Raw genomic sequence first — 13101 nt, 5'->3', positions numbered from 1 at the left:
CAGCCGGCGGCAGATCCTTTTCCCACCTCGCCGCCAAGACGTGGAACTCCCTCCCGGTTCACCTACAACCTCAAGACCCGGCTATTCGAGCAGTAGCAGCCCCTTTCCTCTCCTTCAGCGCCTTGAGACCCTAACGGGTGAGTAGTGCGCTTTACAAATTGATTGATTGACTTGATTGATCTGTATAGTGCAGGCTCTACATCCTCACTGATACTTCTATCAAGAATCCATCGCGGGGAGATTAGGGGATCTCGCTGGGAGGATGCGGGTGCTGTTGCCACTAGAAATGAGCATGCTTTACAGTCATCATCCCAGTCAGGGAACCCTGCTTAGTTCACAAAATGCAGAAAAATATACTTTTACCACTGTTGGAACTTGAACCCTATCTAAAAATCCAAAAAGCAAGGGAATGTTTCAGTGCTTCATATGAGGTATTAGAGACCTAGGAGAAAGGCTCTGGCCTTGGTACCACTCTGCTGACGTCAGTTTGCAGCATCATTTAAATGCCAGCCTTATGAATAAATAAAAGACCTTAGGATTCCAGTGATGCTGGGTAATTCAAAAGGCACGAGTGGCGGGGGTGGGCAGGCACCCTTCACCATAGTACTTCACATTGTGCAGACCCCACAGGATACGCGGCATGGATTAGAACATCTTGCGTCACTAAAATGCATATTTTGCGGAAAACATCTACATTTATTGCAGCATTTTTGCAGCACGTTAGTTTAATGACAGTCATTTCTTTTTGTATAGTTCTGTCTTGTGACTTAGAACTAATAGTGCAGTTTCTGGGCTGTGGAAGAGGGACTGTGAAGGAGGGAGAGCGTGGGTCAATAATCTCTCGGCTCTGTCATGAGTGGCCTAGGTAGCCCACACATGTGGCTGATAAGAGGCATGTGCCCCAGGCAGCGCCACGGCAGGAGACTTGTTAAAAAACAAATGGTTTACTCCGAGTGTAGATCTCACTGAAATCCAGCAACCTGGTTGTAGGAGGCAACATATGAAAAGGCCTGGCCTCCTTCCATGGCATGTGGCCACACCGAGCCGCCTGGCAGCTGTTACACTCATGTGGCCCTGGCACCTGCTGCCTGCACCCATCTTCACCCTAGGTAGACGGTAATAAAAGGAGATGTACTCTCCTTTAAAAAAACATTTGTGGTTCTTCTCAGGGTATGGCTATGATGAACATTCTGCCTCTCCTGAGATGCTTGTGCCGTTTTTGTAATGATATGTCTGTCTATTTCGCTATATCTAGCTATCTCTATCGCTATCTATCGTTATCTATCTCCCTGTCGCTATCTATCGTTATCTATCGCTATCTATCGTTATCTATCTTTCTATATACATCTCTTTCGCTAAATCGCTCTCTATTGATCTATATCTAATCGCTATCTATATATCTGTCTATTTTTCTATATCTCTAGCACTATCTATCTCTATAGATATCTGTCCGTATCTATCTATCTATCGCTATCTACTGCTATCTAGCAATCTATCATCTATCACTCTCCTATCTCTCTCTATCGCTCTCCGTCTATCTTTGTCTATCTATATATCTCTATCTTCTGGTATCTACTGCTGTCTCTATCCATCCATCTATCTGTCTGCCGCTGTCTATCGTGCTGCTAACACATCACCCGCGATCCCTCGTCTTTGGCTACCCCCGATACTGGTGCCGCTCTCGTGGCCTCTCCCCCGCTGCTGTCTCTGTCGCCGATACCGTTCCACCAGCCCGAGCAGTCTCCTCCCTAGTGCAGTCAGCCGAGCGCGGTCTAGAACCAATGCTGCTGTCTCTGATGCGGTCTCTCTCAAGCCCCTTCCTACTGCTGCTGTCTCTGATGCAGTCTCTCTCAAGCCCCTTCCTACTGCTGCTGTCTCTGATGTGCCCCTATGATCCACCTCCCACCGCTGCTGTCTCGGATGAGACCCTCTGATCCACCTCCCCACTGCAGCTGCCTCTGATGCAGTCTCTCCCAAGCCCCTTCCTACTGCTGCTGTCTCTGATGTCCCCCTCTGATCCACCTCCCACCGCTGCTGTCTCTGATGAGACCCTCTGATCCACCTCCCCACTGCAGCTGCCTCTGATGCAGTCTCTCCCAAGCCCCTTCCTACTGCTGCTGTCTCTGATGTGCCCCTCTGATCCACCCCCCACTGCAGCTGTCTCTGATACAGTCTCTCCCAAGCCCCTTCCTACCGCTGCTGTCTCTGATGTACCCCTCTGATTCACCTCCCCACCGCTGCTGTCTCTGATGCACCCCTCTGATTCACCTCCCACCGCTGCGGTCTCTGATGAGCCCCTCTGATCCACCTCCCCACTGTAGCTGCCTCTGATGCAGTCTCTCCCAAGCCCCTTCCTGCCGCTGCTGTCTCTGATGAGCCCCTCTGATTCACCTCCCCACTGCAGCTGTCTCTGATGCAGCCCTATGATTCACCTCCCCACTGCGGCTGTCTCTGATGGGCCCCTCTGATTCACCCCCACACCGCTGCTGTCTCGGATGTACCCCTCTGAACCACCTTCCCACTGCAGCTGTCTCTGATGTGCCCCTCTGATCCACCTCCCCACTGCAGCTGTCTCTGATGTGCCCCTCTGATTCACCTCCCCACTGCAGCTGTCTCTGATGAGCCCCTCTGATCCACCTCCCCACTGCAGCTGTCTCTGATGCAGTCTCTCCCAAGCCCCTTCCTACTGGAGCTGTCTCTGATGTACCCCTCTGATCCACCTCCCCACTGCAGCTGTCTCTGATAAGCCCCTCTGATTCAGCTCCACACCGCTGCTGTCTCTGATGTACCCCTCTGATCCACCTCCCCACTGCAGCTGTCTCTGATGTGCCCCTCTGATTCACCTCCCCACTGCAGCTGTCTCTGATGAGCCCCTCTGATCCACCTCCCCACTGCAGCTGTCTCTGATGCAGTCTCTCCCAAGCCCCTTCCTACTGGAGCGGTCTCTGATGTACCCCTCTGTTGTATAGGTGTTACTGTTGTTGTAGTTCAGCTGTCACAGCATGAGCTCTGCTCGTGCTGTGACGTCTGCTGCATGCTTACATCATTAGGTTCTCTGCAGCAGCACGTTCTGTTTATTTTCAATAGCGTGTGTTGTCTCTGATGAGAATCTCGTGAGTTTCAGTTTGTTTCCTGGTTGTTGAAGCTGATGGCTCGTGTGCAGGCAACATGTTGTATTTTGAATGGCACAACCGGTTTTGAAAATGTAAGTGTGACATCGGTTGGCCAGTTTTCTCCTTGTTATCTGTGCTCATGTCATGCTGGTTGTGAGCTCCTATTTTGAGGCAAATTAAAGAACTTTTTCACAGGAATCCTGCTTGGCCAGCCTCAATTTATTTCTATTTCAAGGCACTTGCAACATTTGGCGACGAGTTTTCTTAATTTTTTCGGTTTGCCTTAAGTTTATTGGAGCTCACAACTGCATCGTTCCTTGTTCTAAGTAATTAATGAACGGAATCGTTTTTTGAGGACACATCTTGTTTGCTGAGTTGCAGTTGGTTTTGTTCCTGCTGTTGACTTTCAGAACAGCCTGTCGTGTGAAATCCGGGAGTTCTCTGCAACAAACTGAAGTCTGTTTACCTTTCAACCTTTCTTGGATGGTTCCTGGTGTTTCCTACTGGATTGCTCTGTTTGCTGTTTTCTCGTGGCTGTGAAGTGACACCTGAATGTAACATTTTCTTATCAGCCCTTGAACCTTTCTGAGTTGTCCATGCAGTGTTAATTCTTTCACTGACAAGCATCCTTGTAGCACAACTCATTTCTGGTCTGTTGGAACTTCTGGAAAGGACTCTTTATTCCAGTGTTAATTACAGCTTCAAGATTCAACACAGTGATGAGCACAGCATCCTGTTGGTAACTGTTTATGTGCTTGCACCACGGTGACAGGCACACCTTTAGCAACTTCAAGTTTTAAAAGACTTCTATATCAGTAGTGTTATATTCAGTGCCATGAAATTTGGTTTGTGTTTAATTTTGACATTTTAGTTTTACAATGTTTGCAATTTAAAATTATCACAGAGTGGCTATTGGTTGGGTCTTAAAGGGAACGAAAAATAGAATTTCTAGCTAGAATGTCGTATGAATCTGCTTCTAACTTGGCTACTATTGCTCCATTCCTACAATGTCCTGGAAAACCTCATGTTAAATGGCCTATTTGGTTACGTTCATTTGAGAACTATCTAGTTGCTGTAGGTGCTGATGGTTTTCCACCTAAGCGTAAAGCTGCCATTTTATTTAGTCACCTGGGGCAAGAAGGCCAACAAGTGTTTGATAATTTACCCAAAGTTATTCCATCTGAAGAAGCGGGTGGTGATTGGAATGAATTTGCAGAAGCTATTGCACGTCTCCAACGTAAATTTTGCGAAGAACCAAGTGTCTTGTTAGAAAGGTTTAATTTTTTTAAAAAAAAACAGGCAGCAGATGAGTCTGTGGAGGATTTTATTTCAGTGTTGAGATCTTTAGCTGTCACATGCAATTTTGGGTCTGCATTAGATACGTATTTGCGTGATCAATTTGTTTACAGTTGCTATTCCAAGAAGATTCAAGAGAGATTATTAAGTTGCAGGGATCCTTCATTAAGTGAGGTGCTGATGTTAGCTAAAAGTATTGAACGCTCTATTGTTTCAACTCAGGTAATAACTCAAGAATATACCAAATCATCTTCAGTGCTGGTAAATTCAGTTAATGAAGGAGAGCATGTGGATTATGTTGGTCTCAAGGGAAGGAATGTTAAGCCTTTTGTTAAAAAAACGAATCAATATTGTTTTAGGTGTGGTTCTAAATCACATTTGAGCAATTTTGCGCAATGTCCTGCTATAGGTAAACGCTGCACTAACTGCAAAAAGGTAGGACATTTTTACAGTGTTTGTAAAAGCAGTAAAAATGTAAAAGTACATAGCATTGAAGTAACAGAAGACGAGGATTTATTGAGTTTATCTAATATGGTACTGAACTTAGATACTGGCACTTGTAAAAGTGAAGTAATCAAAGACCCTGTTTGCCAAGTTCTTTTAGGCAATATGATTTCTATCAATATGACATGTGATTCAGGGGCACCCATCACAATAATTTCAGACACTTTGTTTAACTTTCATTGGAAAGGTAAAGTGATATTAAGTAAACCAGATGTACACCCTAAAGCTTATGGGGATCAAGATATTGATCTGTTGGGATATTTTGAAGAACAAATCACTTGTTTGGGAAACAGTATTTGTACTAAAGTGTATGTGGCTATTAAAGGAAGGAATATTGTAGGTTGGCGGGATTTAGCCAAGTTAGGCCTCATGCTTGTGCCTGGAGCAGATTTGCCTGTGAGGATATGTAACATTCCTGTATCCATGGTCCAAGTTCAGGAGAAAAGTTCAGTAAAAGAGATTTGTGACGCTTACCCTGAGCTCTTTAGTCACTCTATTGGTTGTTTTAAAAATTACACACACACTATTAGGTTAAAAAAGAATGCAATTCCAGTAATTCATAAAGTTCGCCCTGTACCCTTTACCATCAGAGCAGAATTAAAAAGGTTATTGGACCAAATGGTAAATGAGGGTATCATTAAACAGGCAGAATCTTCTGAGTGGGTCAGTCCCATTGTGATCGTTCGGAAAAAGGATGGGGACATAAGACTCTGTGCTGACCTTCGCACATTAAATAAAAACATTGTTGTTGAATGTCACCCATTGCCCAAGGTGCAAGACTTGTTAGCTAACATTGGTCATGCACGTTTTTTCTCACTATTAGATCTTAAATCAGCGTATCATCAAATTCCGCTCGATCAGGTGTCACAAAATCTCACCACTTTTATAACACCATTTGGTGCTTTCAAGTTTACAAGGCTACCTTTTGGCCTGGCTTCAGCTGCCAGTGTCTTCCAAAGGTTGATGGACACAGTATTGGAGGGTATAGAAGGAGTTCAAGCTTTTCAAGATGACGTACTCATCTTTGCAGAAACTTTGAATGAGCACAATAGAATTTTAACCAGGGTTTTTGATAAATTTAGGGAATTTGGAGTTACTCTTCGGTCTGATAAATGCAAATTAAATGTGCAAAATTTTGACTATTTGGGTCACATGGTTACCCCAAATGGTATTTCTCCCAAATATTCATTAATTAAAGCTATTCAGGATGCAAAGCCTCCCAGGGATAAGGATACCTTGAGATCTTTCCTGGGCTTAAGTGAGTATTATTCACGCTTTGTGAAGGGATATGCATATATTGTGCAGCCATTAAGGAACTTGTTAAAAAAAGGCGCCAAATATATTTGGTCTGATGAGGTTGAGGAAGCATTTCAGAATGTCAAGAGATTGATAATATCAGCTCCAGCATTATCATCTTTTGTTTCTGGAAAGAAATGTATAATTACTGTGGATGCCAGTCAAGTTGGTCTGGGAGCTGTACTATCGCAACGGATTGAAGGCAAGGAAAACACTATTGCTTTTGCTTCACGTGCACTGAATTTGGCAGAGTCACATTATAGTACAATTGAACGTGAAGCACTAGCATGTTCATGGGCAGTGGAAAGATTTAAAAACTATATCTGGGGCACACAATTTGACATGTTTACGGATCACAAGCCGTTAATTCATCTCTTGAATGGAAATGGAACGGGGAAAGCGTCGTCACGTCTAGTGAGATTGATTTCAAGGTTGCATGAATTTGATTTTGTTTTGAAATATATCCCTGGAGGTAAGAACGTTAGAGCAGATTGCTTGTCAAGGTTACCAGTTTCGGATGAAGTTGTACTAAATTCGGAAGAAGAATGCGTGGTGGCATCTATAGAGGACATTTTACATAATACTGGGTTACTTTCGCATGAAAAATGGATAGAGGCTTCTAACAATGATCCTATTTTTTCTAAGGTCACAACTTATATGAAGGACGGATGGCCTCGTGAGAGAAATGTGGAGATGTCATTACGTCCCTATATTCAAGTGTCTGAAGAACTATCATTGGTGTCTGGTGTATTAATGCGTGCTGACTTGTGTGTCCCTCCAAGTTCTTTAAGGGAACTACTAATTGAAGAAGCACATAAAGGGCATTTGGGCATAAGTAGCACCTGTAAAGCTCTCAAACAATTTTATTGGTGGCCAGCAATGGAATCCCAAGTGGCCACTTATATTGGTGCCTGTGCTACTTGTCTGGTCTCAGATAAACATTGGAAGTTGCAGGAGACACCTCTACACAACACTCCTTATCCTGATATGGCATGGGAAAAAGTGGCAATAGACATTGCAGGCCCTTTTGAGTTGCTTCCATCTAGTCAAAGGAATATGATGGTTTTAATTGATTATTTTTCTAAATGGGTGTATATTGATTTTGCTACAAATCCAAATACGGACACTGTAATCACATTTTTGCAGAAGATATTCAATATTGAAGGTGCACCAAATGAAATAGTAACAGATAATGGTACACATTTCACTTCACACAAAATGTATGAGTTTTTATCTCAGCATCACATGAAGCATAATAAAGTGGCTCTTTATTCCCCTTCATCAAACGGTTTAGTGGAGCGTATGAACAAATTCTTAAAGGAAGGTGTTCAAACCGCTTTAGCGATGGGTCAGGATGTTAAAATGTTTTTAAAAGAGAAAATTTGGTCATATTTAACCACTCCTCACAGTACTACTGGCGTTTGTCCTTTTGTGTTATTACGCAAAAGGTTGCCCAGATTTAATATGTTACCTGATTGGATTAGAAATTTGAACAAAGACAAATTTGAGGATTTATCTAAAGTGGAAAGTTCAGTGATTAAAAAACAAAATCTAACAAAAGAACTGTTTGACAAGAAATTTAGAGTTAAATTAGTGGATGTTCAGGTTGGAGATTGGGTTTTAGTGAGAGTACCGTCTAGGGTTAAAAAGGGAAGTTCTAAATTTTCCTTACCTGCCCAGGTTGAGAAAATTTCTAAAGGTTCTGTGTTTTTGTGGAACAAAGGTTGGTGGAGCAAGAGAGACATTGTTAAAATTTCTAAAGAGCAAGCAAAGAAAATATTGTTCGTCAGATCAAGAACAACAAATCAAGAATATAATTTTGTGGGTGATCAACAACTTATGAATTTCTCTCAAGTTGATTTGAGTAGGCCAACCTTGGAAACACAATTGACGGAAGGTTCAGAAGTTTTGGGTCCGTGTGATGAGGAGAGTGCCTCTTCTAGGCAATCATTACATCAACCTTCTTCAACAGTGAAAAGTAGAAATTCTCGCAATGCGTCTATGCCTGTCAAATTTCAGGACTATTATATCTCTTAGCTTTAATGCTTTAAGTTATAAGTTCTGCACTGGCTTCTTAGTAATTGGGTAAATGTAATGACAATATGTATATATGTTTATGTTTATGTAGTCATTGATTTATTTTATTTTAATATTTTTTCTTTTGTATTAAAAGGGGGGGGGTGTTGTATAGGTGTTACTGTTGTTGTAGTTCAGCTGTCACAGGATGAGCTCTGCTCGTGCTGTGACGTCTGCTGCATGCTTACATCATTAGGTTCTCTGCAGCAGCACGTTCTGTTTATTTTCAATAGCGTGTGTTGTCTCTGATGAGAATCTCGTGAGTTTCAGTTTGTTTCCTGGTTGTTGAAGCTGATGGCTCGTGTGCAGGCAACATGTTGTATTTTGAATGGCACAACCGGTTTTGAAAATGTAAGTGTGACATCGGTTGGCCAGTTTTCTCCTTGTTACCTGTGCTCATGTCATGCTGGTTGTGAGCTCCTATTTTGAGGCAAATTAAAGAACTTTTTCACAGGAATCCTGCTTGGCCAGCCTCAATTTATTTCTATTTCAAGGCACTTGCAACACCCTCTGATCCACCGCCCCACTACAGCTGTCTCTGATAAGCCCCTCTGATTCAGCTCCACACCGCTGCTGTCTCTGATGTACCCCTCTGATCCACCGCCCCACTGCAGCTGTCTCTGATGAGCCCTCTGATCCACCTCCCACCGCTGCTGTCTCTGATGAGCCCCTCTGATCCACCTCCCACCGCTGCCGTCTCTGATGAGCCCCTGTGATCCACCGCCGCACTGCAGCTGCCTCTGATGCAGTCTCTCCCAAGCCCCTTCCTACCGCTGGTGTCTCTGATGTGCCCCTCTGATCCACCTCCCCACTGTAGCTGTCTCTGATGAGCCCCTCTGATTCACCTCCACACCGCTGCTGTCTCGGATGTACCCCTCTGATCCACCGCCCCACTGCAGCTGCCTCTGATGTGCCCCTCTGATCCACCTCCCCACTGCACCTGTCTCTGATGTGCCCCTCTGATCCACCTCCCCACTGTAGCTGTCTGTGATGAGCCCCTCTGATCCACCTCCCCACTGCAGCTGCCTCTGATGCAGTCTCTCCCAAGCCCCTTCCTACTGGAGCTGTCTCTGATGTACCCCTCTGATCCACCTCCCCACTGCAGCTGTCTCTGATAAGCCCCTCTGATTCAGCTCCACACCGCTGCTGTCTCTGATGTACCCCTCTGATCCACCTCCCCACTGCAGCTGTCTCTGATGTGCCCCTCTGATTCACCTCCCCACTGCAGCTGTCTCTGATGAGCCCCTCTGATCCACCTCCCCACTGCAGCTGTCTCTGATGCAGTCTCTCCCAAGCCCCTTCCTACTGGAGCTGTCTCTGATGTACCCCTCTGATCCACCGCCCCACTACAGCTGTCTCTGATAAGCCCCTCTGATTCAGCTCCACACCGCTGCTGTCTCTGATGTACCCCTCTGATCCACCGCCCCACTGCAGCTGTCTCTGATGAGCCCTCTGATCCACCTCCCACCGCTGCTATCTCTGATGAGCCCCTCTGATCCACCTCCCACCGCTGCCGTCTCTGATGAGCCCCTGTGATCCACCGCCGCACTGCAGCTGCCTCTGATGCAGTCTCTCCCAAGCCCCTTCCTACCGCTGGTGTCTCTGATGTGCCCCTCTGATCCACCTCCCCACTGTAGCTGTCTCTGATGAGCCCCTCTGATTCACCTCCACACCGCTGCTGTCTCGGATGTACCCCTCTGATCCACCGCCCCACTGCAGCTGCCTCTGATGTGCCCCTCTGATCCACCTCCCCACTGCACCTGTCTCTGATGTGCCCCTCTGATCCACCTCCCCACTGTAGCTGTCTCTGATGCAGCCCCTTAGAAGCCGCTTCCCACCGCGGCTGTCTCTAGCTCATGTTGCGTTCCTAGCTTCTGCGGCCACTACCCTCCTACCTCCCGAGACTGCCAAATACTGCAATCCTGGTTATAACAACTGCCCCCTCTCACGGATGTTATCACTCCTGTCACACCCCCATATTCAAACCACAGCCCTGCAGTCTCTTATGCTACATATAACTAATCTTGGAATCCTGTGCACCGTGCAGTCCGACATAAAGCGCTTCAACGCCTCGCCAGGGGTATGATTGCGCTATACAAATGCAGCTGCAATATAGTAGAATAGCACTGGCCCCAGGCACCACCGCCTCTAGCCGCTCTCCTCCTGGTACTGTAACCCCACCTCTGCACTATCCCTGCTCCCTCAATGATGCTGCGCCTAGCTCGAGTAATGCATCTCGGGATGCTCTTGCGAGCACCGCCCTTCCCAGTACTGCTGCTTTTAAATTGGGAGCAACAAAACCAACACGATGGGATGGGAGTAAATGCTTTCATATCCGTTTTTCGCGCAAATTAGTATAATTTTGCGGCCACACCGGGGATTTCGTGAAACGCGAAATTGCGATATCCTGCAGGGTCTGACTGTGTCGCTTCCGATGGCTTAAAACAACAGACAAAGATCAATTTGAGTCTCTTTTTAGGTACCCCGATAGTGAAAAATATCCACAGCGCATCCTGGGTTTGAGGGACCAGAATGCGACTGGATGGTGAAACATGCCACTACCAGAGAGGGTGACGGTCTTTTTTCCTTTCCTCTGATACTGACAGGGTATTTTGTTTCTTTTTTTCCAAAGAACGCCTCATATTTAGGCAGGGGATACCCATTTATCTTTTTCTGGCTGAAGCAGGGAGAGTGCACCCCATTTCCTGTTTATTAAGGACTCTCTTCCCTCCGCAGGAGTAGGGACCCTGCTTCAGGTTTGTTGGTTTAGAAGGTTTAAAACAACAGCCAGCCTAAACAGTTTTCTGAACTCTAAAGAGTCAAACTATGGTACGAGGACATGCAAACCTTGCCAAAGGGCCCTCTGCGTGTCTAATGGGTTGGCTTTGTGAAGTCTAACTCTATGAGGCCTTTCAATGTGCGGTTGGTGTAAACATCCTAAAAGACACAGGCCTCTGTCTAGGATGAGATGCTGAAGTGGTACAGGGAGAGCTTTCCACCGCAGGCCCAGGGCAGCAATCGCAACAGGTTTTGGAGACAAGTGCAGAAGATATATTTCATAGAGCGAGTCTAGGTGAGAAGCATTTACACAGTCCCCGGAGATCCTGAAAACGTGGCAGGATTACAGCCCACCCAGGGCTGCTGGCAGCAGGCTTAGGGGGTGTGACTTTCAGACGGGGCAGCAGCAAGGGAAGTCACACAGAGAGGTAAACAGACTGTTCAGAGGTCTACCAAGAAAATCCTCCTTGGGGAGAGTGTTTGAAAAGTGCTTAATCCCATTTCATTAGGGGATGCTATTGACATGGGAAGCAAACAGACCACAGCCAGCTTACGGTGCCACGGATTTAAAGAGCCTTAGTGGACAATAAGCAATAGGGACAAATGCTCTCGCCTTAGAGGCTAAAAACTCTCAGTAAAAGTCACTATTTGTGTTAAGAGACATCCAACTCCTGTCTGTGTGTTCATAGATGCGGCATTCTCTAACCAAACCCCCAGTGTTTGCATAAGGTAATCTCACCTTTCCCCACACCTACGGATATGAACTGGCTCAGTATACAAACTCAGAAGGTATTCAAAGGCGCTACATTACACTCAGTGTGGGGGTCAGGCGGGAATGGCCTCGCCCAGGGAAGTGAATGAGTGATGAGACTGACAGACACAGGAGCCAATCACAGTGTAGGAGCAAGGACAGAGCCCCGGGGGTACACATAGGGTCTATGTGGAACATTATACGGCCTTGCAGCAGGAAGCTCATACTGGGTGGGCCGGGGCTATGTAACCTCCCTGCATAGTTCCTATATGTAACGATCAAACACATTGCTTCTCAGGGGCTTGCTTACTAACAGCACAGCTCAGCACTGCTCCACGGACACTCACCTCTTTCCCCGACTTTGTTAAACCGCAGACAGTATGCTTATCCACAAACTTCCCCTTCAGGTTCAAATATTTCACGTTCCTGCAAAAAGGGGCACAAATCACACAGGTGAAGAGCGTGGAGACCGCACTGCAGCGCCAACCACATGCCTAGTGCTTAAGAATGGTGATTCTTAAAGGTTTACTGTATAAATAATCCTGATTTTATTAAAGACAAGGAGGCTAGTGCAAAGTTGGTGTTAACCAGGTAAGTTTATTTTTGTTTTCAAGAGCAGGACAGCACAACTCCCGCATCCACCTCCATCCGATTCCCCTAGCCGTCCTGTCGTCCGTTCACATTCTGTCGAGTCTCGCGCCCCCCCCAAGATTCTACAATCAGCACGAGACTCAATAGAACAACCCAACACATCTTCCCCCTTAAAAAACAATTACAAAATTGCAATTTATTGTTACAACATGACACTAAGACCTAGAGTACAACTTAAGTCCATACATCATTCAACAATTAAAATAAACACTAGAACACAAACAGGAAATAATTATTCTACTTTCATGCAAAAAGTACATAATCGCGGTATTTGCTGGGAAGAATCTTGTTCCTAGGCGAAGCCCTTTGTATTATGTCCCTTGTTTCATGCTTCACCATGGTAGATCCATCCAATCCTTTACCCACCAGCTCCACATCACGAGCCAAGGATAACTTCTCCTTATGCCACCAATTACCATCTTCTAATTTGACTGCATTTTTGCAAATTTTACCCTTTTAGGGCACGAAAACGTATATTCTCCCTTCTGGACAATACAAGCACTTTTAATCTTCACATAACCCCCCCACCTTAACACAAATTGTTTTTCTCAGTTCCCCCTCATATTTATTTTGAGCAGACATCCTTTTCTCATTCACCTTCTCAATCAATCCTTCCTTAACTGCAAATTCACCCAT

The 13101-nt window shown here is 45.5% G+C and overlaps 1 protein-coding gene across 1 annotated transcript in view; it reads right to left on the bottom strand.

Annotated features, from left to right (window-relative positions):
• TXNRD2 (thioredoxin reductase 2) overlaps positions 1-13101 on the bottom strand; it is a 355985-nt gene that overhangs the window by 282308 nt on the left and 60576 nt on the right. Inside the window, exon 6 of the mRNA XM_069215297.1 lies at positions 12162-12240. Within this exon, the coding sequence (XP_069071398.1) occupies positions 12162-12240 (79 nt within the window). The remainder of the gene's footprint in view (positions 1-12161; positions 12241-13101) is intronic.

Source organism: Pleurodeles waltl, chromosome 11 (assembly GCF_031143425.1).
Source record: "Pleurodeles waltl isolate 20211129_DDA chromosome 11, aPleWal1.hap1.20221129, whole genome shotgun sequence".
In the NCBI taxonomy this organism is placed as follows: domain Eukaryota; kingdom Metazoa; phylum Chordata; class Amphibia; order Caudata; family Salamandridae; genus Pleurodeles; species Pleurodeles waltl.
This window is presented reverse-complemented; position numbering and strand designations above follow the sequence as displayed.